This window comes from Polyodon spathula, chromosome 23, assembly GCF_017654505.1.
Source record: "Polyodon spathula isolate WHYD16114869_AA chromosome 23, ASM1765450v1, whole genome shotgun sequence".
Classification (NCBI taxonomy): Eukaryota; Metazoa; Chordata; class Actinopteri; order Acipenseriformes; family Polyodontidae; genus Polyodon; species Polyodon spathula.
Genome location: NC_054556.1, coordinates 24,758,259 through 24,776,283, shown reverse-complemented (window position 1 = coordinate 24,776,283; position 18,025 = coordinate 24,758,259). Strand labels below are relative to the sequence as shown.

Below are 18,025 nucleotides of genomic sequence, written 5' to 3'. Positions count from 1 at the left end.
CACAGCGACCACAGATGTGCGGTGATGTCTGGGTAGCACGCTGCAATGATTCTTGCAGGCTCAGTCCACACACACGCGTTCTGCCTGGGCCATGTCTGGAGATTGGGCTGGCCTTCGGGATGTTGATGTTTAGTTGTGTGGCATTCTGTTTCAGCCATTAGTTGTTTGTTTGTCTGTAATGAGAAGGGTCCTCAATTTGTGCTTTTTAATCTTTCTATATATATATATTATTCAGCCACATGTGCACTGTACGTTGCGTGTGTTGGGAACAGACCGTAGAAGTATAATACGTTTGCAGTTGGAAAGAAATTAAGGAAAAATAGGTTGATTACAAGTCAGGTACCTAGCAATGACGAGGCGCTTTTTTCAGCACAGGATATATATATATATAAATAAAGTTCAGGGCTCTACACGCTCACCCCACTGGAAAAAACTGAGCGGTAGAACTTAACGGTTGACAGTTTTTGGTGTGATAAACACTGCAACCTTGCAACAAGTTTACATTTGACATGACGGCGTACATATTAACTATGCCATACAACTACTGTAATTTAAATTCCTTTATTTCTGTAAAAAATATACCTTTCCGTATATACCTTTCTTTCCGTGCATTAAAATAGTAATTACACACACACACACACTCTCTCTCTCTCTCTCATATATATATATATATATATATATATATATATATATATATATATATATATATTATAAAATCACATACAGATTGCTTACAATTGCCATCCAATTGCCATGATGCAGTTTACACATCTGTGAAGTAACCTTGAATTGATACATGCATGCATGTAGTACCAGTGCATGCTGTCGGCAGTAAGTGTGGCGCCCTCAAGCGCACAGCCAGCGGAGGTACAGATCGGTTATAAAAAAATATAAAAAAAACAACGCCGCCATTTTGAAACAACCGCACAATAAGCAAAAGCGTCAAAACAAATGGTCGCTTTGGTTTTGTATGGTCCCAGTGACTCCAAACCGGGAATAAACACCCAAAAACGTTACAACAAGCAATTCCGGGCATATATTTTAGTGTTATGAAAAGAAGTTCGCTTTATATCACAGTTCCACGTTACTAGAATGTGTTCACCCCTGGCTGTGTCACCGGCGGTGCTGTATCATCCTCTCCCTTCTAGATAATGACGCTCTCAGCCATTTGTCCCGCCCTTTAAATCAGAGAGCAGCCAATCAGATCTGCCTGGAGTCCCTTCCCTCATGACGTAGATGCAAATCGCGCGTGCGCGGTGCCTGGGTAAGCCCCCCAGTCAGCGAGCTCAGTGAAGATGGCGGCGGGCTCAGAGTTGCTGGATGAGGTTTTCTTTAACACAGAGGTGGATGAAAAAGTAGTTAGCGACCTAGTTGGGTCCCTGGAGTCTCAGCTTGCGGGTTCGGGTCACGGGAACTCCGAGAATCGGGGCTCGGTCGTGGGGAACCACATTGTCAGTGCGGGAGTAGGAGGTAATGCTAATGTCCAAGAGAGCAAAATGGGACTTGCACAAGACCTGGCGAAAGCAGGTAATGTAATATCGTGAAATGGTGTTTTGCTGAAAGAAAAAAACGTGTACGGATGTGTGCATGAGATAGTGTAGCTTGAGCTGTGCATTGTTTTTCTCACTCATCTGTTTCCGTTCCAACAGGGTCTGGAGTGCAAGGGGGTGTTATTAATAACACAAGGTCCCAGGGTTCAGCAATACTACATGCAACAACAGAGATCACTTCATCTGCAGGGTCTGAGGCATCGCTCGGACTCAGCCACGGCAAGTCTGTGGTTGTCAGTGCCATGGGAACCCCTGTGCCCAACCACGGAGCGGGCAGCGGCAAAACCGGAACGTCTGCAGTGCAAACTTTGAATGGGAGTAATGTAGCGATGAACTCTCACAGTTCAGGAAGTACTGCAGCCACTTTCGCTGGGACGCCAGCAGCCGCCAGTATTTGCAAGAGCAGCGGCAGTGCACCTGCTGTCACAGCGGTCAACAACGGACCTGGATCGGTTGTAAAAGGAAATGTAAATACTGTTTTACCTGCCACCTCAAACACTGTCATCCAAACCTCTTTTTTTAATGCACAGAGTGCTACTTCGACTGTAATTACGTCTCCGACAACGACTTTAGGAACCGGACCTACCGTAACACTTGTGAGGCCCCCTATGCACACAACCGGACCGGGCACGACGCAAAATGGGAATAATACCGTTTTAAGTTCGACCATTAATGTAGCTAACCTGCCTGCGACCGTGGGATCTGGGATATCGTTACAGACTTCTCTTGTAAACAGCAACCCGTCCCCAGCAAGCGTGTGTGCCAGCATTGCAACGCACGTAGTCAAGCCGGAGTCTCCCAAAACTATCATACAAACTGCACCGCAAGCAATGGCACCAAGCGCGGTTGCAAATGCAGGCAATTTGTCTCTTGGTCAACCTATGCACTCCGGGCTTCAGACTGTGCCCACTCAGCAGCCCTGCGCACCTGCAGGAATCAGCAAGGGTCCGGTTGTCCAAAACGTACCGAGGACTTCCACTCCAGCAGCAGTTGCTAACAGTCCTGGCGCGATACGAGCAATTGTTCCACAGGTTTTAGCCCCCCGCATGGCTCAAACACCACAAAATCAGCCAAACATCCAGAACATACAGCTGCCTCCAGGTAAGCGTCAAAAGTTAGTGATTAACGTAGATGTGACACGTTTGGCGATGTGTCATGAATATATTACTGTCATAACGTAATCATTGTCTGTGTAAAGACCTCTGCGCAGTGTTACAGTGGTTCACTTTACAAGTATTTTCATGTTTAACCCTATAATGATCAAAGCATACAAATAACAATCCGCATTTATCAGTAAACAATACTCTAGGTTGTATCCCGTTTTCAGGTAGAACTCATCCTATTATAATCATAATCAGAGTTTTTATTTGCGTGTGCATTGCACGCTGTTTATTTGATTAACTTCAAGTAGTCATGTTTACTGTGTTGTGTATGATAATTTAAAAAGCGTTGTGCATTTTCTTGAGTGCTTAAGTTTTTTGTTGGTTCGTTTTATATAAAACAGAATTTGAAAGTGGCCAGACCTTTTTTTTTTCTCTAATAACATCTCGTTATTTAATCGTTAATCCTACAATCCTCAAATCCCAAAGTATAAACATTTCTGAGGCAGGCAGTGCTGGCTAATATAACGGTATACCAACAGCTGCGCTAATGCTCAGTCATTGCAGGCTATGTGCCTAGCAACCACTGCATTCATGTTTTGGTAAAAGTTTTAGAAGCTTTTGAGTCTTGTTTAAGAATCTTTTCAAAATAACATTCTATATCTATGAACAAGCAGCTTGTTTTATTGTTATTTTAGTCATACATTAAGCCCAGAGACTTCAACAGGAATGGTATTCAAACTTCTGAAGTCTTGTGCTTCTCTTTAAGGCAGTGTTGAAAAGGGCAGCAGCTGGTTGCACTCCTTGTAAAATGTTGTGTGTTTAACAAAAAGTACATGTAAAAGAACAATCCTAATATTTCTGTCTAGTTATCATTTGACTTACTTTTTTACACCTTGCTTTTCAACACATTGTTTTCAACCCAAAACAACTCAGTCCTTTTGAATGTATGTCAGCACCTTGTTTGTATCTTTTAAGTTGCATGCTCCTGCAAGGTTTTAAAGTGTGTAGTATTATATCTTGTAGGCTGAGGTAGAACTCTTTCTGCTTGCCTTGGGTCTCCGCAACATAGCTTCCAATGTAACTCATTTGAAATAACGTGCAGTTTGAGTAGCACTGTTATGACAGATCCAATTGGATCAAGTAAGTACAAGCATGTTATTAATCTCATGTTTATTATCTGTTCAGATGTCTAGTACCAGTGCAACGCAAAGCCTCAGAATCTTTGCAAACCACAGTACTGCCTTGGTGTTGCGCCTGTGTGAGGCAGAACTTTGCTGAACTGTTATTGATCAAAATTACTGCATGTCTGTGGGTTTAAACAGGCAGTCAATTATACTGTTATTATCATCTTCAAAATTACTTTCCAGGACACACACACACACACACACACACACACACATCCTTTTTCTCAAAGTGAATTTCTTTTTTTAATAGAAGAATACAAGTGCATAATTAAAACCAAAACAGGTGGGGTTTTATTAAGCTGCTAATGAGTGCAGTAAAACTTAATGCAATGTAACTGTTTATGGGCAGCTGCTAAAGTTGAATTCACACCCTTTTCTTACAGGGAGAATACAAGCAGTTTAGTCTATCCTCTCCGAATCCGTGACACCTACAGTAGCAATATTGGCAGGATTTGAACAAGACCACTTATCCCTCGCCTTTCATAAGCACTAAATAACATAGGTCTAAATAAATACATAATTAAAAACCTGACAATAAAAATAACCTTTCGATTAGCCTGATTTGATCACAGTGTGGGCTGAACCTACTGTACTTCCTATTGTGTTACCTAGTGAAGCATTATGTTCTAAAGCCTTTATTTAATTGTAATTTTTTGTACTAGCTGTGCCTTCAATAATATCATGCCTCCAGGGATTTTAATCTAAGGAATTGTATAACATTTACAGCTGGTTTCACAGGTCACGGTTAGCGCTAATCTATCTCGTAATACTTAATGTAACTTTAGGTAAGGTTGTTCAAAATCTGGACTAATCAGGATGAAAGCAGGTGTTGGTGTCTAGCAGCCTAATGCCAGTTCTTCAGTATATGTGAATGATAATTGCTTTTGTAAAAATCATAATCCTAGTATACCTGCACGGAACAGTTACTGCTCCTCCATACGCTTGCAAACACCGCTGTTCAACTTCTTCTCGTGAACCAGGAAACACGACTCCAGACCTCAAACATGTACCGCCTATCACGTTTGTCCTTTCATTGAGAAGGGGGATTTCTGTCATTTTTTCAAGTGTATTCATAATTAGCTTTTATTTAAAAGCTGGTCTAAAAATCCCGTCGACAAAGGGAACAGCATAGAACCCGGGAGCCATGGACACAGGTGGATGTTGAGTGGAGACTCACTGGATAGGAAACCCCTTTTTTTACACAGTATTGGTGAGTGCATGAGTTTACCAAGCCATGGTGTTGGTGCTGAGTCTTTGTATTAAGAGCCAAGTAGACACAAGTTCTGTGCTAGTAGGAACTGGATGGGCATTGATGAGCCGAATGGCCTTCTCTTCTTAGTGACTTTTCTGCTGTTGTTATCTGACTTGGCTCTATTAGCTCCTGCTCCTGTTTTGTGATTTTCCAGGTACATTAATCTATACGCTGGTCACATGAAATTCAGGTTGTTTCAGATTGAAAGGGACATTGGTGAAGAGCAGTGCCTTTTTAGTCTTTGAAGGCAGTGAGCTTTGGCCAACATTGGTGACTTTAATGAAACCAGAAGACCAGACCCTGCTCCCACTGGAGGAAATAAGAACCAGCTGAGTGGAAAGGGTTGGAAACCCTCCATATAGTCTGAGCGGAGGGGTTCTGCAGGGTGTGCTCTGTATTTATTTCATAGCATTGAGAAATTAAGGCAGCCCTTGTCTCTCCATTTCACAGAATAGGAAAATGTTAGCCACTGGAAGGAAATCCTTATGCTGCGGTTTGCAAATATAACATTGTGTATTTCTTAATGGTACTTGGTGCTTAGTTACAGTATATAACCGTCCCAGGACTTTAGAATAGATTCACAGTGCTAGAAAATGTTCCCCAACTGGAAATGTTTGATGGCATCTGTGTTGCCGCCTCAACTACCAGGTTTTATTTGATATTGAATACTGATAACGTAAACATTTTGGAACCTGTTCGCAAAACTTCAAGGACCATTTTAAGGATTGTTTTTATTAAGGACTGTTTTTTAAAAAATAATTTCTGTGAATTAAGTCAAGTTCCTACCTTTTGGGTTAGAAGTGTATTCTCATTTTTCAACTTACCGTTTGAGAGGGTGATTGTGATCACAAAAAAGCAGTAACAAAAAAAAAAAAACCAAACATTTTTTAAAACAGCCCTGAAGGTGTATGACTAGGTCCTGTCCGGTCTCAGGCAGCACACGGAGTGGTGTATTAACGCAGAGTGGTGCTTGTGCCTTGCAGGGATGGTGCTGGTGCGCAGTGACAGCGGCCAGTTATTGATGATCCACCAGCAGACTCTCGCTCAAATGCAGGCCCAGTCCCAGAACGCCATGACTCCGCGCCCCGCCACGCCGACCAGCACTCCCCCTGTTCAGCTGCAGGTACTGGCTGCTTGGGTTGTTACTTGAATTAATGAAAAGACTGCCCCCTACGCGCACTGTAACTTCTAATTGAAACCAAGTAATTCTTACCGCTAACTCTTGTTTCACTGGCATTCCTTCCAACTCTCCTATTTCCACACTTACAGCTGTGGTCAAATCAATTGTGAGGATGTGCTCTCTCATTCAGTTAGCCAGGTGGGGGTTTCTCTTGAACTGCTGAATGTATTTATCCTTTTCTTATATATAAAGGATTTCTCCAGCATAAACCCATTGAGATTAAATATTTAATTCCTTGGCCATGAAAATAAATCTGCAGAAAACTTGTACATATTACATAATGCACTTTCAAAGTACTTCCAGTAGGCAGAATATATGTTTTTTTCTATGCGGGGTGGCTGCATTTATTCGTGATATTGAGTACTTTACGGTACTGTTTTTAGGCCAAGAGCATAGCTATTGGAAGGATGGATAATGGGTTCAGTAACGGTGTGCCTCTTTGTTAATCGTCAGGCCCCTGGGACACCCATGATTGCCAGGCAGGTGACGCCAACGACCATCATCAAGCAGACCTCTTCAGCCCAGACCACAGTGCAGTCCACCACCACACTACAGAGACCTCCTGTCGTGCAGGTACAGTAGAAACTTCTTCCAGGGCTTACAAACATATTTACTGAGATACTTTTAACTTTTTAAACTTTTTCTTTTTTTCTTTCTGCAGCCCCAGATTGTGCTAGGCGGGGCCTCCACAACTGCTTCAGTAGGAGCAGCGTCCCCAGTGCAGCCAGGAACACCACAGAGAACAGTAGCGGGGACCACAGGGGCCACTTCCACGGTAAGAGACTTCATCTTCACTCGCACTACTTGGGATACAGAGCACACTCCTCTCCTCGTCTCATTATGGAACAAGACCTCTCTGCCAGACTGCTGTTCTGATGCATACAAGTTGAAGATTACCTATTCTCAGCATCTGCATTAGTGTCTCTTCAGTGTTGATCATGTCTCTGTACTCCAGCCTGCTTATTTAGTTGACTGTGTTTACATGGGACGATATCCCGTCAATTTGTCACCAACAATTCATCACCAGCGACAATAGATCACAAACGTCTCATCATGAACTTTTCATCACCAACAATTAATCACCAGCGACAATTCATCACAGACAATAACTCTCCGATTAAGGCCACAATCTATCATAAAAGCTGTGCTAAAAACAAATAGAGCTATAATAAATCATAAATAACAGATACAGTACGTATTCACTTACAAATTACATAAATAAAACCCATAATGTACTAACATTTACTAGTTTGTGACCACCCAACTAAAAAAGAAACAAAAAAACAACAAAAATAACAAGTTTGCTTTTCACTAGACGCGACGAAATTTCGAACTGCAAACGCCGCACCGGTCATTTTCACCTGTAGCGTTTTAAACAGCTGTGGTGTGATACCCTCCGTGATGAATTGTCCCTCGCGATGAACTGCTGGTGATGAATAGCTGGTGATAAATTGTTGGTGATGAATTGTCATAGACCTACACGGGACACCGACATTTCTCTTCCACCCTTATAAAAGTCTAGGCTTATAAAAGAACAGCAAAGTGTGATAAAGCATAGTGAGACTGTCGAGGTATGGTAAACCATATTAAATAAACATGGAAAACCAGGGTAAACTATGGAAAATGCACAGCACAAGCATGGGAAAAGCATGGAAAAACTGCAGAAATACTGTAAACTTTGTGAAACCCAGATTTACATTATTTACAGTAGAGTGGATCTGAACAGTAGATGCATTTTCAAAGAAATAGACTGGATTTTATATGGAAACTAAAAATACTTACAGCGCATTTTGTGTGTATTAACCTGCTTCATCTATGTGTTGACTGATTTCATCCAAAAGCTTGCATTCTCAATTGTTCAAGCGCTGATCCTGTTTTCTTTGCAGGAAACCTTGGAAAATGTGAAAAAATGTAAGAACTTTCTGTCGACGTTAATTAAGCTGGCATCAAGTGGAAAGCAGTCCTCAGAGACAGCTGCTAATGTGAAGGAGCTGGTGCAGAACCTGTTGGTAAGAAAGAAAATGTACTGTGCAGAGGCACAGGCCGTTAGTAAAATGCTTCCTCTGTGGTTCCATGTCATGCCCGCTTGTGGTTCCAATGTACATACTGCTTGCTCAACTAAAAATACATTTTCAAGCAAGTTAAAAGTGAAAAACAAAAAAGATGATCTCTATAACAGCCAGTGCTTTGTTAAGTTTGGGATCTTTTTTTTTTTTTTTTTTTTTTTTTAATTACTCTGAAAACCACTTAAGAAAAATAAAAAATAGCAACCACTTGGCCGTTTTTCAACTCCTGCAGATGTATTCATCACGCTTATCTTTCATGGGTGTACATGTCTATTTAAAATGCCATCTTTTTTTGCAGGAAGGAAAAATTGAAGCAGAAGATTTTACAAGCAGGCTTTACAGGGAACTCAATTCTTCACCTCAACCATATCTTGTGCCTTTCTTGAAGGTAACCACGACTTAAAAAAAAAAAAAAAAAAAAAAAGTGTTGAATTGTTTAAAATGTGTGTTGTGTTTTTTTTTAAAGATGATTTTATGTGTTTAATCCCATTTCATCTCATTGTAAAGCTCCTGACCACATGCTCCTGTATGTTTTGCAGAGGAGTCTACCTGCCTTGCGCCAGCTCACCCCGGACTCTGCAGCATTCATCCAGCAGAGCCAGCTCCAGCAGCCCAGCAGTCAGACCAGCACTGCGCTCACAACGGTGGTCCTGGGGTCGTCGGTTCAACGCTCAGCCGGAAAAGCCACTGCCACCCTCACCAGCACCCCCCAGCCTGGGCACACCAAACCAGGGCAGCTCACACCACAGGTAACAATTCCTATCACCATCGATAACTTTCTTTGAGTAGTGCAGTCGTTCCATCAAGGAGGATCGACTGTTTGCAGCCATTCTCTTGGTAATAAAACAACCACAACACCCTACATGGAGTATTCTGTTTAGATGTCAAGTACAATATATGGAAAAGAAAGTGTTTAAACCATTGCAGAAAGACAATAAATAAATAAATAAATAAAATTGTTTCGTTGTCTTACAAAAAATGTAGTGGGACACTCAAAACCTGGACCAGTTAACTGGGCTGCTGTGTTGAGTTATTTTTCCTGAACTGCACTAGCAGTCTGCCGATTGGGGAGGAGTTAACGGTTGTGCTGTGTTGAGAGTTTCTTTTACTTGTTTTTATAAGTCTTAAATGAGAGGTTTTTTAAACCGTGCATTTCTTGCAGGTTCTCCAGTCTCAGCAGCAGGGGACCGTGGTGCGTCCATCGCAGGTAACCCTGACGCAAACCCCCATGGTGACTCTGAGGCCGCCCCACAATCGGATCATGTTGAGTACGCCACAGCATGTGCAGCTGAAACCTCTTCAGACAGGTACGCTATCGGTCAGACTCTTCTCTCTTTCAGTGAAACCCTTCGTTGTTTTTCACGCAGACCCTTCTCTTTCTCTCGGCTGTCTAAATTAAGTTTTATCTAGTTTCAACTATCTATGAACCCATCTAGTAGTATAACATGTACATCATGAACTAATGCCTATTATCTATTACCTAAGGTATCTGGCAAACAGCATTAAATGTGTTGCCAATTTCAAATCACACCTCATGTCATGCATTGATAAATGCCTTTTTTATGGCTGAGCATGGCTGCCATCTACTGGTTGATTACAAAAGTGCACACATATATTACAGAATATAGAGGGAGGGGGCAAGATGTTTACCAGTAACATTCTCTAATTGTATGTGTCAAGACATGATTTGACTTCCTCAAATGAGATTCATGAAATAATATTTTGTTTAATGAAAACTTTTTAAGGGCCTTTCCCACTCCCCATATGAAATGGTGACAGATGAACGACCGAACTGGGTTTTGAAAGCCAACTTATGTGGACCTGTTGGTGCGATAAGGAGATCAGACAGGTGTAAGCAATACACAGGAAACATACACTCTGTGACATGATGCCACAAGGCAGCTCTGAATACCTGAAATGACTTTGAGATAACATGCACTGAGTGGTATTTTGCTGGACCTCTAGGGCAACCGTATGCAAAAGGGTATCAGACTTTGCTAACCATTGAATTAGAATTCAACTCAAAGTGGAATTTTAAATGCAAAAAACATGTTAACATGCAGACAGACTCTAACGCCCTTTCCTGTCTCTTCTTAAGTCACCGTATTACCTGGAAACAAAGGGCTCCCCCCTGGCTTCTCACAGGCCTCCGCTGCACAGAGGAAGAAACTCAACGAAGCTGCAGGAGGCTCCTTCCGGTGAGAACTGTTTCAGGGTTTGAGGTGCAGAGATGTCAAGCAGCAGAGCAGCAGAGCACAAGAGCAGGAGCCAGCACACAGCATATACTGTACTGGGAATGGACACAAATCAAACAGCCCATTTACTCACAACGCATCATGTTTTGTGTATCTCTTGTAGTTGTGTAACTCACCTGTCTTACTTCAGTATAGGGATAGAAGTGCACTAGTTGTTTTTTTTTTATGCTGCTCAAATTAATTGATTGATACAGTATGGTAAATAAATATAATCTGCAAAAGCCTTTTGAAAAGAATATTGACACACAGGAGTGTAATCCCCGATGGAGACTGAAAGTTCTACATGAACAGTTTCCAGTAAAGCAGCCTGTTCCAGCACACACTGGTGATGCGAGTAATAAATGCTGTCCCTGGGTTTCAGTGACGATGATGACATTAACGATGTCGCATCAATGGCTGGAGTGAATCTGTCTGAAGAAAGCGCCAGGATTCTCGCGACGAACTCGGAACTCGTGGGCACTCTAACGAGGTCTTGTAAAGACGAAGCATTTCTCTCGACAGCGTCGTTGCACAGAAGACTATTAGAAATAGGTAATTGCAATTTCTTTTAGAAATGTTTTCAAATGCTAAATCAATCCATGAATGTGAGGTTTTCATTTTATTTGTCTGCTGTAATTTTTCCAAGCAGTTTCTATTACACAAGCATTTCTTTAGTTGATTTTTAATGGATTTTTTTTTTTTTTACTTAAGGTAATAGCAAAATAAAAAATGAAAGTCTTCCTCTAGCTGAAGAGTTTGTAGATTTTTGCATTTTTGCAAATGTTTGCATTTAACGGTTGTGTTGATTGTGAAAAAGCCATCGTCACCTGTTTGCTGTCTAGTAATGTCAAAAGCAGTTTGGCTTTGAGTCTACTGTTTATGTATTTTTTCTTTTTTTTTATATTGTTTAATATAGGCAAAAAATTTGGAATAATAGAACTGGGGCCAGACGTAGTCAGCATTGTGTCACACGCAACACAGCAAAGGTTACAGAGCTTAATAGAAAAAGTGACAGAGATTGCGCAGCAAAGGAATATAGTATACAAGGTAAGATTGTCTACTCCATGTGCTTCGCTAATGGATATTTAACATAAGACTGAAACCACGGCTGTGGCTGAGACAGTGGTTACAGTTTCTAATACCTGGAGAGTGTGTTTTCTAAGTGCTGCGTGTCTGTGCGTACAGGAAGACGAGCGCTATGAACAGATTAGTGATGTGCGGTCACAGCTGAAGTTCTTCGAGCAGCTCGACCAGATAGAGAAACAGAGGAAAGAGGAGCAGGAAAGAGAGATTTTAATGAAAGCAGCAAAGGTAAGCTCATTTCTGTTATATACGTGTCTTCGTTTTTACATGAATAAGAAACTACCGAAAACTGTGTGCTAGACCGTACTGTCAGTGCTTCAGTGCTTTATTTCTAGTTGGGTAACTTTATTCTAGGATTCTTGAGAATTTAATAATGCAAGTGCTGAACTACTTCATGCTGTTCATATTAGTAGGAATTCCCTTTCAATCACTCTACACACTTCTTCATTATTATGAGTACACTGACATCTAGTGGAATATAACTGTACTGAAGGATGGTAACCTTTTATGTGAAATGGTCTTTTTCTGTAAAGTTCTAGATCTAGATTGGCAAAGGCGATGTCCAGTACTCCCGTTGATATTTAAACAGAGCGCTAACTGCTGGCTTATTGTTTTTGTCTCCCCTTTAGTCACGGTCACGTCAAGAAGACCCAGAACAGCTCCGGTTGAAACAGAAGGCCAAAGAGGTCGGGTTCCATTCTTCAGCTCGGCAATTCAGCAGGGCTCATTGTGTATTATTGTTCAAGGCCCTTTGTTTATGTAGTCCCTTGTAAGACCTACCTTCTCTGAGATGGGTGTATTCTGCTTTAAAACAGATGCAGCAGCAGGAGCTGGCACAGATAAGACAAAGAGACGCCAACCTCACAGCCTTAGCAGCGATAGGACCGAGAAAAAAGAGGAAAGTGGGTTCACCTGGACCAGGGGCTGCGACGGAGGTATCGTTATGTTTTATTAACTAATTAATTAACTAATTAATTAATTAGTTTGTTTTTGTTTTTTCAAAAAAACTGCATGAATCAGTACCTAACTTGTACAGAACATTATATTTTGGAGCTGGTAAAATAAATCTAGATGTTGTAACACAACACGGTAAGCCTCGGTTTCCTGCTCAATGGCTCCATCTGAGGATAATTATAATACTGCAACGTCTGACAGCAGGCCAGTTGATATATGCCCTATATATTCTCATTACCAAAAAAAAAACACCTTTTGGTATGTAGTATCGCCTTTAAAGAAGTTAACGAGATGCTGTTATAAACCGATCAATGAAGGTGCTAGTCGAAAAGATTTAATAGTAATTAGGGGTGGGTACAAATATTGATATTCTGATATGATTTCGATAATAATTTCCATATTGCGATATCAGTGGATTAAAAAAAAAATTCAAGTACGCTCAAACACAGTATACATTCCAATCATTGTCGGTCTCATAGGCAAACACCACACACTAAAGTATTATTTTACCATTTTATTCCATTGATTGGCGTTTAGGTACGCTATCTGCATGCTGCATTAAGCACCATTGGCCATCCGTCAGGGGTTCATTACTTACGCTATTATTAATGTATTTTTAAATTGTGAGCTTTCGGTATTATAAATGAAATGTACTTTTTAAAACATCAAAACACATCTTGAAGTAATGCGAAATTTGTCATGACACCATACTTAACTTTTCAAGGTATTGTAAGTCAGCAGTTACACGCAGAGCTGCTGAAGACTCAGTTACTTCCGGATTAGCTAGAAAGTCTGCACAGTGAAGTATAGAAATATTTCGGTTTTGAGGTGGCTGATGATGGAATAGTGAAACAATATAACAAGACCTTGTTCTTCTCCATGGATATTGTGAAGCAAAGCACCACTAATGTAAAGTAAGTTATTGCTTTTCATATGTAAATATCTGTTGACGTCTGTATATGTAGACATTGCAATTGTATTTTTCTGTGTTTTGCAAGACATCGATATTATCAATATCAAAATAGGCGCACACTATCGATTACACAGTTTTCATATCATTGCCCACTCCTAATAGTAATATCCATATTAAGACGTTTTAACCAGAGGGATCAAATTTAATGAGAGCTACAACTGAAAATACAAGCCCCAGTTCCGTGCAACAGTATGTTAACGCTAACGAGGTCATCTTTGTTGCAGACAAGGCTTTCTCAGTCTGTTTTTTCCAACGAGCTAATGATGTACAAACAGTAGAATTTGTGTACATGAGAAAATGGATAATGAGGGTCTGCGACTGTAATATTCAGAGGGGGATCACTGTTCCCAGAAGTGTGCCTAAGTGTTTTACTAGCTTAACTTTCCATTCACAAAAGTTGTGCAAAGTGCACTGTGGCAATTGGGGTAGGTCTCTTCCACTTCACTGCCACACCAGTGTGTTAAACACACGTTGCTTGAAAGAGATTTAAAAAAATGACCTGGATCTCAATTAAAAACCATGTTAAAAACTAACGCCATCTGATACAGCGCCATACCTTTAGACAACCGTAAATTACCGTCTCCTCATCAGCATTCGGGGGGAAAAAAATAAAATAAAGGAAATCATCCAAATTGGGACTTAAGTATCTTTTTCCTGGTTATTCAGTGAATTAAAATGTAAAAGGCTAATCAGTTTAATGAAAGAGCTACAGCACTACCAACTGTGCACTTAATTAAATTGCCTAGTTTATCAGCAAGCCAATTAGAATAAAAACACTAAGAACCTAACAAGGCGTTTTAAGGCGCACTTGACATACAGTATAGTGCACAGCTGCAGTGTTCTTTCCTTTTTAGCTTTGTTTTTCATTTCATAGTTTTCTTTGCAGATATCCATTCATTCAATGCAAATAATCCCTTCAATTACATCGATAATCTTTAGAACATTGCTTGGATAAATGGAGCCTGTGTACACGTCTCCCAACAATGTGCTGTGTATCTACTGTGAAGAAATAAGAATTGTTCTGCTTGCTCATTTCAAGCCAGTTGTAATTGACTAACAGTGACTTCAATGTAAGTAATTTGTTGCCACTCTGAGAAGCTCATTTGAACAGAGTCCTGCTAATTGAAATGTTGGTCAGCAATGTGTTGGTACAGGGAATTGGAATCGAAAAGCAGGAATTGACCCCAGCCCTGGTCTCAGTATTTGTGTGAAGGCAGTGAACTGCATATACCGAATAACCCTGGGATATTTGCGTTCTCTCTCACACACTGATTCTGTCTGTCTCCAGGGCTCTGGTTCAAGTGGGTCGCTTTCAGGCAGCCCTTCTGTCGCCGCGGCGAGGCAGTTCACTCGACAACGAATCACACGGGTTAACCTCAGGGACCTCCTGCACTGTTTGGAAAACGAGAGCGAGACAAGCCATTCACATCTGCTGTACCAAGCATTCCTGAAGTAGCACGGGCACCACCGGCAAGGCTTTCCATGGGCAGGAGGGAAAGCATTCATGAGACTTTTGTTTCCTTTTTTTTTTCTTTTTTAAATATGTGCGCCTTTTTTTGTAACATGTAGACAGACAGTGGTACAAAAAAAAAGAAAAAAATCTGACTGGGGGGGGGGTTTGTATGTGTTTATAAATAAAATATCCTGTAAAAAGTTTTTATAAAATCTTGTTATTATAAGTATTATTATAGTTATTGTTATTATTACAGACTGTGGATTCTATGACTGGACATATTATTGTTACTCATCTTTTAAATGAGTTGCCTTCTTGCCAAAATAAGCCATATATTCGTATCTGAGCTAGAAAGGCTAAGCAATTAATAACTACCTTTTTTCTGTCAGTAGTTTTTAAGCACCCACAAAATAAGGACTCTATTATTTAAGTCAGTTTGCTGTATGTGTTTGAATACTGGAGAGCTATGTAATGGGTTCTCTTGATTTTAACAGCATTTTTGCATGTCAGGAAAGGCCTATGAAGCCTATAAACAAATGCCCATTGTTTTGAATGTTTCATTTTTTAATATTACTTATTTGATACAGTTCTTTAAAAAAACAAACACACAAAAAAAACAAAAAAACAGTGAAGACTTGTAATAACTTTTTTCTCTGGATAAATATATTTTACTGCACTGTTTTGTTTTTTTTCTAGCAAAATTAAAATTAATAAAAATTGCAATAAGATATCAAGTCACTAACTGAGAAGTGGTTTTAAGTATAAATCAAGTGTAAATAAAAAAATAAAATAAAAATTCTGAAAATAACTAAATTGCCAGTAATTGTATATAACTTTGGCACATAAATAATGCTCTGTACACCATAATTATTTTGCTAAAAATAAGGACTGCATTTAAATAAGACCTACTTTAAAGCAAACAAGAGTCCAAACCCTTCTTTGTACCTATTTTTTTATTAAATATTCTAATTTTGTCTTTATATTTTTCACAGGTATTGTATTGAAATTGTTTATGGATTGTACTTTTATGATTGTAAATACTTTTGTTTTCCTTTTCGTTGTGTGTCGTTTTGTGTTCGTTCATCAAGGGGAAAAAACTCTTCAATGGACTTTAATGTGTGAACTGAATGCTAATCAGTGTTTTTACCAGCAGTTACATCCTTTTTTTTGTCTTTTTCAGAGAAAAACTAAATCCCAGACCTGTCTCCTCTTTTTTCTTGTACATTTTGCACAGTCACTTGTTTATATGTAAATATTTTACTTAAATAAAAAAATTAAAAAAAATAAAAAAAAATTGCTATTGTTTTATATAGGATTGAAAGAGAATTAACTCCTTCATTAAAAACAAAGTTATCTGTACTTCTGGACTCCTGTGTTTTCCTCTTACTTGCACCTGATACCTACTGCGCTTTCTGAACTCCAGGCTAGCTGAAAGTTGGTCTTTCTGAATCTTTATGCAGTATTGATGATGATGATTGTTATATTTCTTACCTTACATCATGAATACATTTGTGGAGTGTTTATTAGCACGCTCTTTGTTTCAACCGTTAGTTATTTAATTGAGGTTATTAAAGCTCAATTAAACCAGGATTTAAAAAAAATAAAATAATAATAAATCATTTTCTGCTGATCAGTATATCGACAGAGATGGCAAAGAGCTGAAGGGTTATATTTACCTGGCTTAATTGCTGTTGGTACCTGCCATTGAATCCCACACTTGTGTTTTATGAAAACCACATCAGGATCAGATGAGATACAGAAAAGGTGAGGATAGTCAGACCAACTGCAAAACGAGGGACGATGTTAAGCTAACGAAGTGAGGAGAATCATTTTAAAGCATTTGTTATTTCTACTTGAAACCTCCATCTAGTGCTAATCTAGTTTTAACTGCAATTAAACCTACTGTAGAAGTCCTGTAAGAGTTTCCCCTCCCCTGCTTTAAACACAGACAGGACATGCTCCTGAGTCGTATTTCCTGTCTATAGAACTGGCTGGATAGGACACTTCTGAAGGGACTTCACCTGCAATCACTGAAGCTAAAGTTCCACATGGAATGGGAGACTATCCCCTTAACTTGTGCATTAAGCATATCAGCAGAATTCCCCTAGATATGTGTGTGGTATTGTAGTTCTCCTCGTTAGATTAACATCGTCCCTCGTTTTGCAGTTGGTCTGACTATCCTCACCTTTTCTGTATCTCATCTGATCCTGATGTGGTTTTCATAAAACACAAGTGTAAGGCTCAGGTGGGATTCAATGGCAGGTACCATCAGCACTTAAGCCAGGTAAATATAACCCTTCAGCTCTTTGCCGTCTCTGTTGATATACCGATCAGCAGAAAATGATTTTTTTTTTTTTTTTTTAAATCCTGGTTTAATTGAGCTTTAATAACCTCAATTAAATAACTAACGGTTGAAACAAAGAGCGTGCTAATAAACACTCCACAAATGTATTCATGATGTAAGGTAAGAAATATAACAATCATCATCATCAATACTGCATAATGATTCAGAAAGACCAACTTTCCAGTGTGTTTGGACATGCTTAATAGCATGCTTTCAAAGGACTTTCACTAAATCAGCTAATTGTCAGTCCATATTAACTATAAATTGTAAAAGTCTTACATTTACTGGGTAATAATAGATTGTTTTCAACATTCACAGTTTTTTTTTATTTTTAATGTGTAATTCAGATGGCATTAAGCATACCCAACCACAGAGGTTGCTTACCACTGCTATTGTGAGCATGATACAGCACCTGAAACGCTAGGGAGTGTTACTGAAGTTCTGAGCATTCAGTATGCAATAGTCTGTAAACCAGCCTTACTACTGTGCCTGGATCAGCTTCTGTATAAGCGTTCCTAGGAGACAGAACTTCATTCGACCACTGGATGGCGATCTTGTTCTATGAAAAAACTGAATATTTCCTGTTGACCTCAATTTAATTGATCTACAGCTTGAAGTCCTTGGTGAAAGTTGGTGACTTATCCTAAAT

The 18,025-nt window shown here is 39.7% G+C and overlaps 1 protein-coding gene across 1 annotated transcript; it reads left to right on the top strand.

The window, feature by feature from the left end:
- Positions 1–1,270: 1,270 nt before the first annotated feature.
- Positions 1,271–16,283, top strand: LOC121298240 (transcription initiation factor TFIID subunit 4-like). The gene is made up of 16 exons (XM_041225238.1): positions 1,271–1,527; positions 1,650–2,651; positions 6,073–6,212; positions 6,723–6,842; positions 6,931–7,044; positions 8,156–8,278; positions 8,634–8,723; positions 8,875–9,084; positions 9,498–9,642; positions 10,434–10,533; positions 10,952–11,121; positions 11,486–11,616; positions 11,755–11,880; positions 12,282–12,338; positions 12,468–12,587; positions 14,868–16,283. The coding sequence occupies exons 1-16, from the start codon at positions 1,296–1,298 to the stop codon at positions 15,033–15,035; spliced, it is 3,048 nt and encodes a 1,015-aa protein (XP_041081172.1). The 5' UTR covers positions 1,271–1,295; the 3' UTR covers positions 15,036–16,283.
- Positions 16,284–18,025: the final 1,742 nt, after the last annotated feature.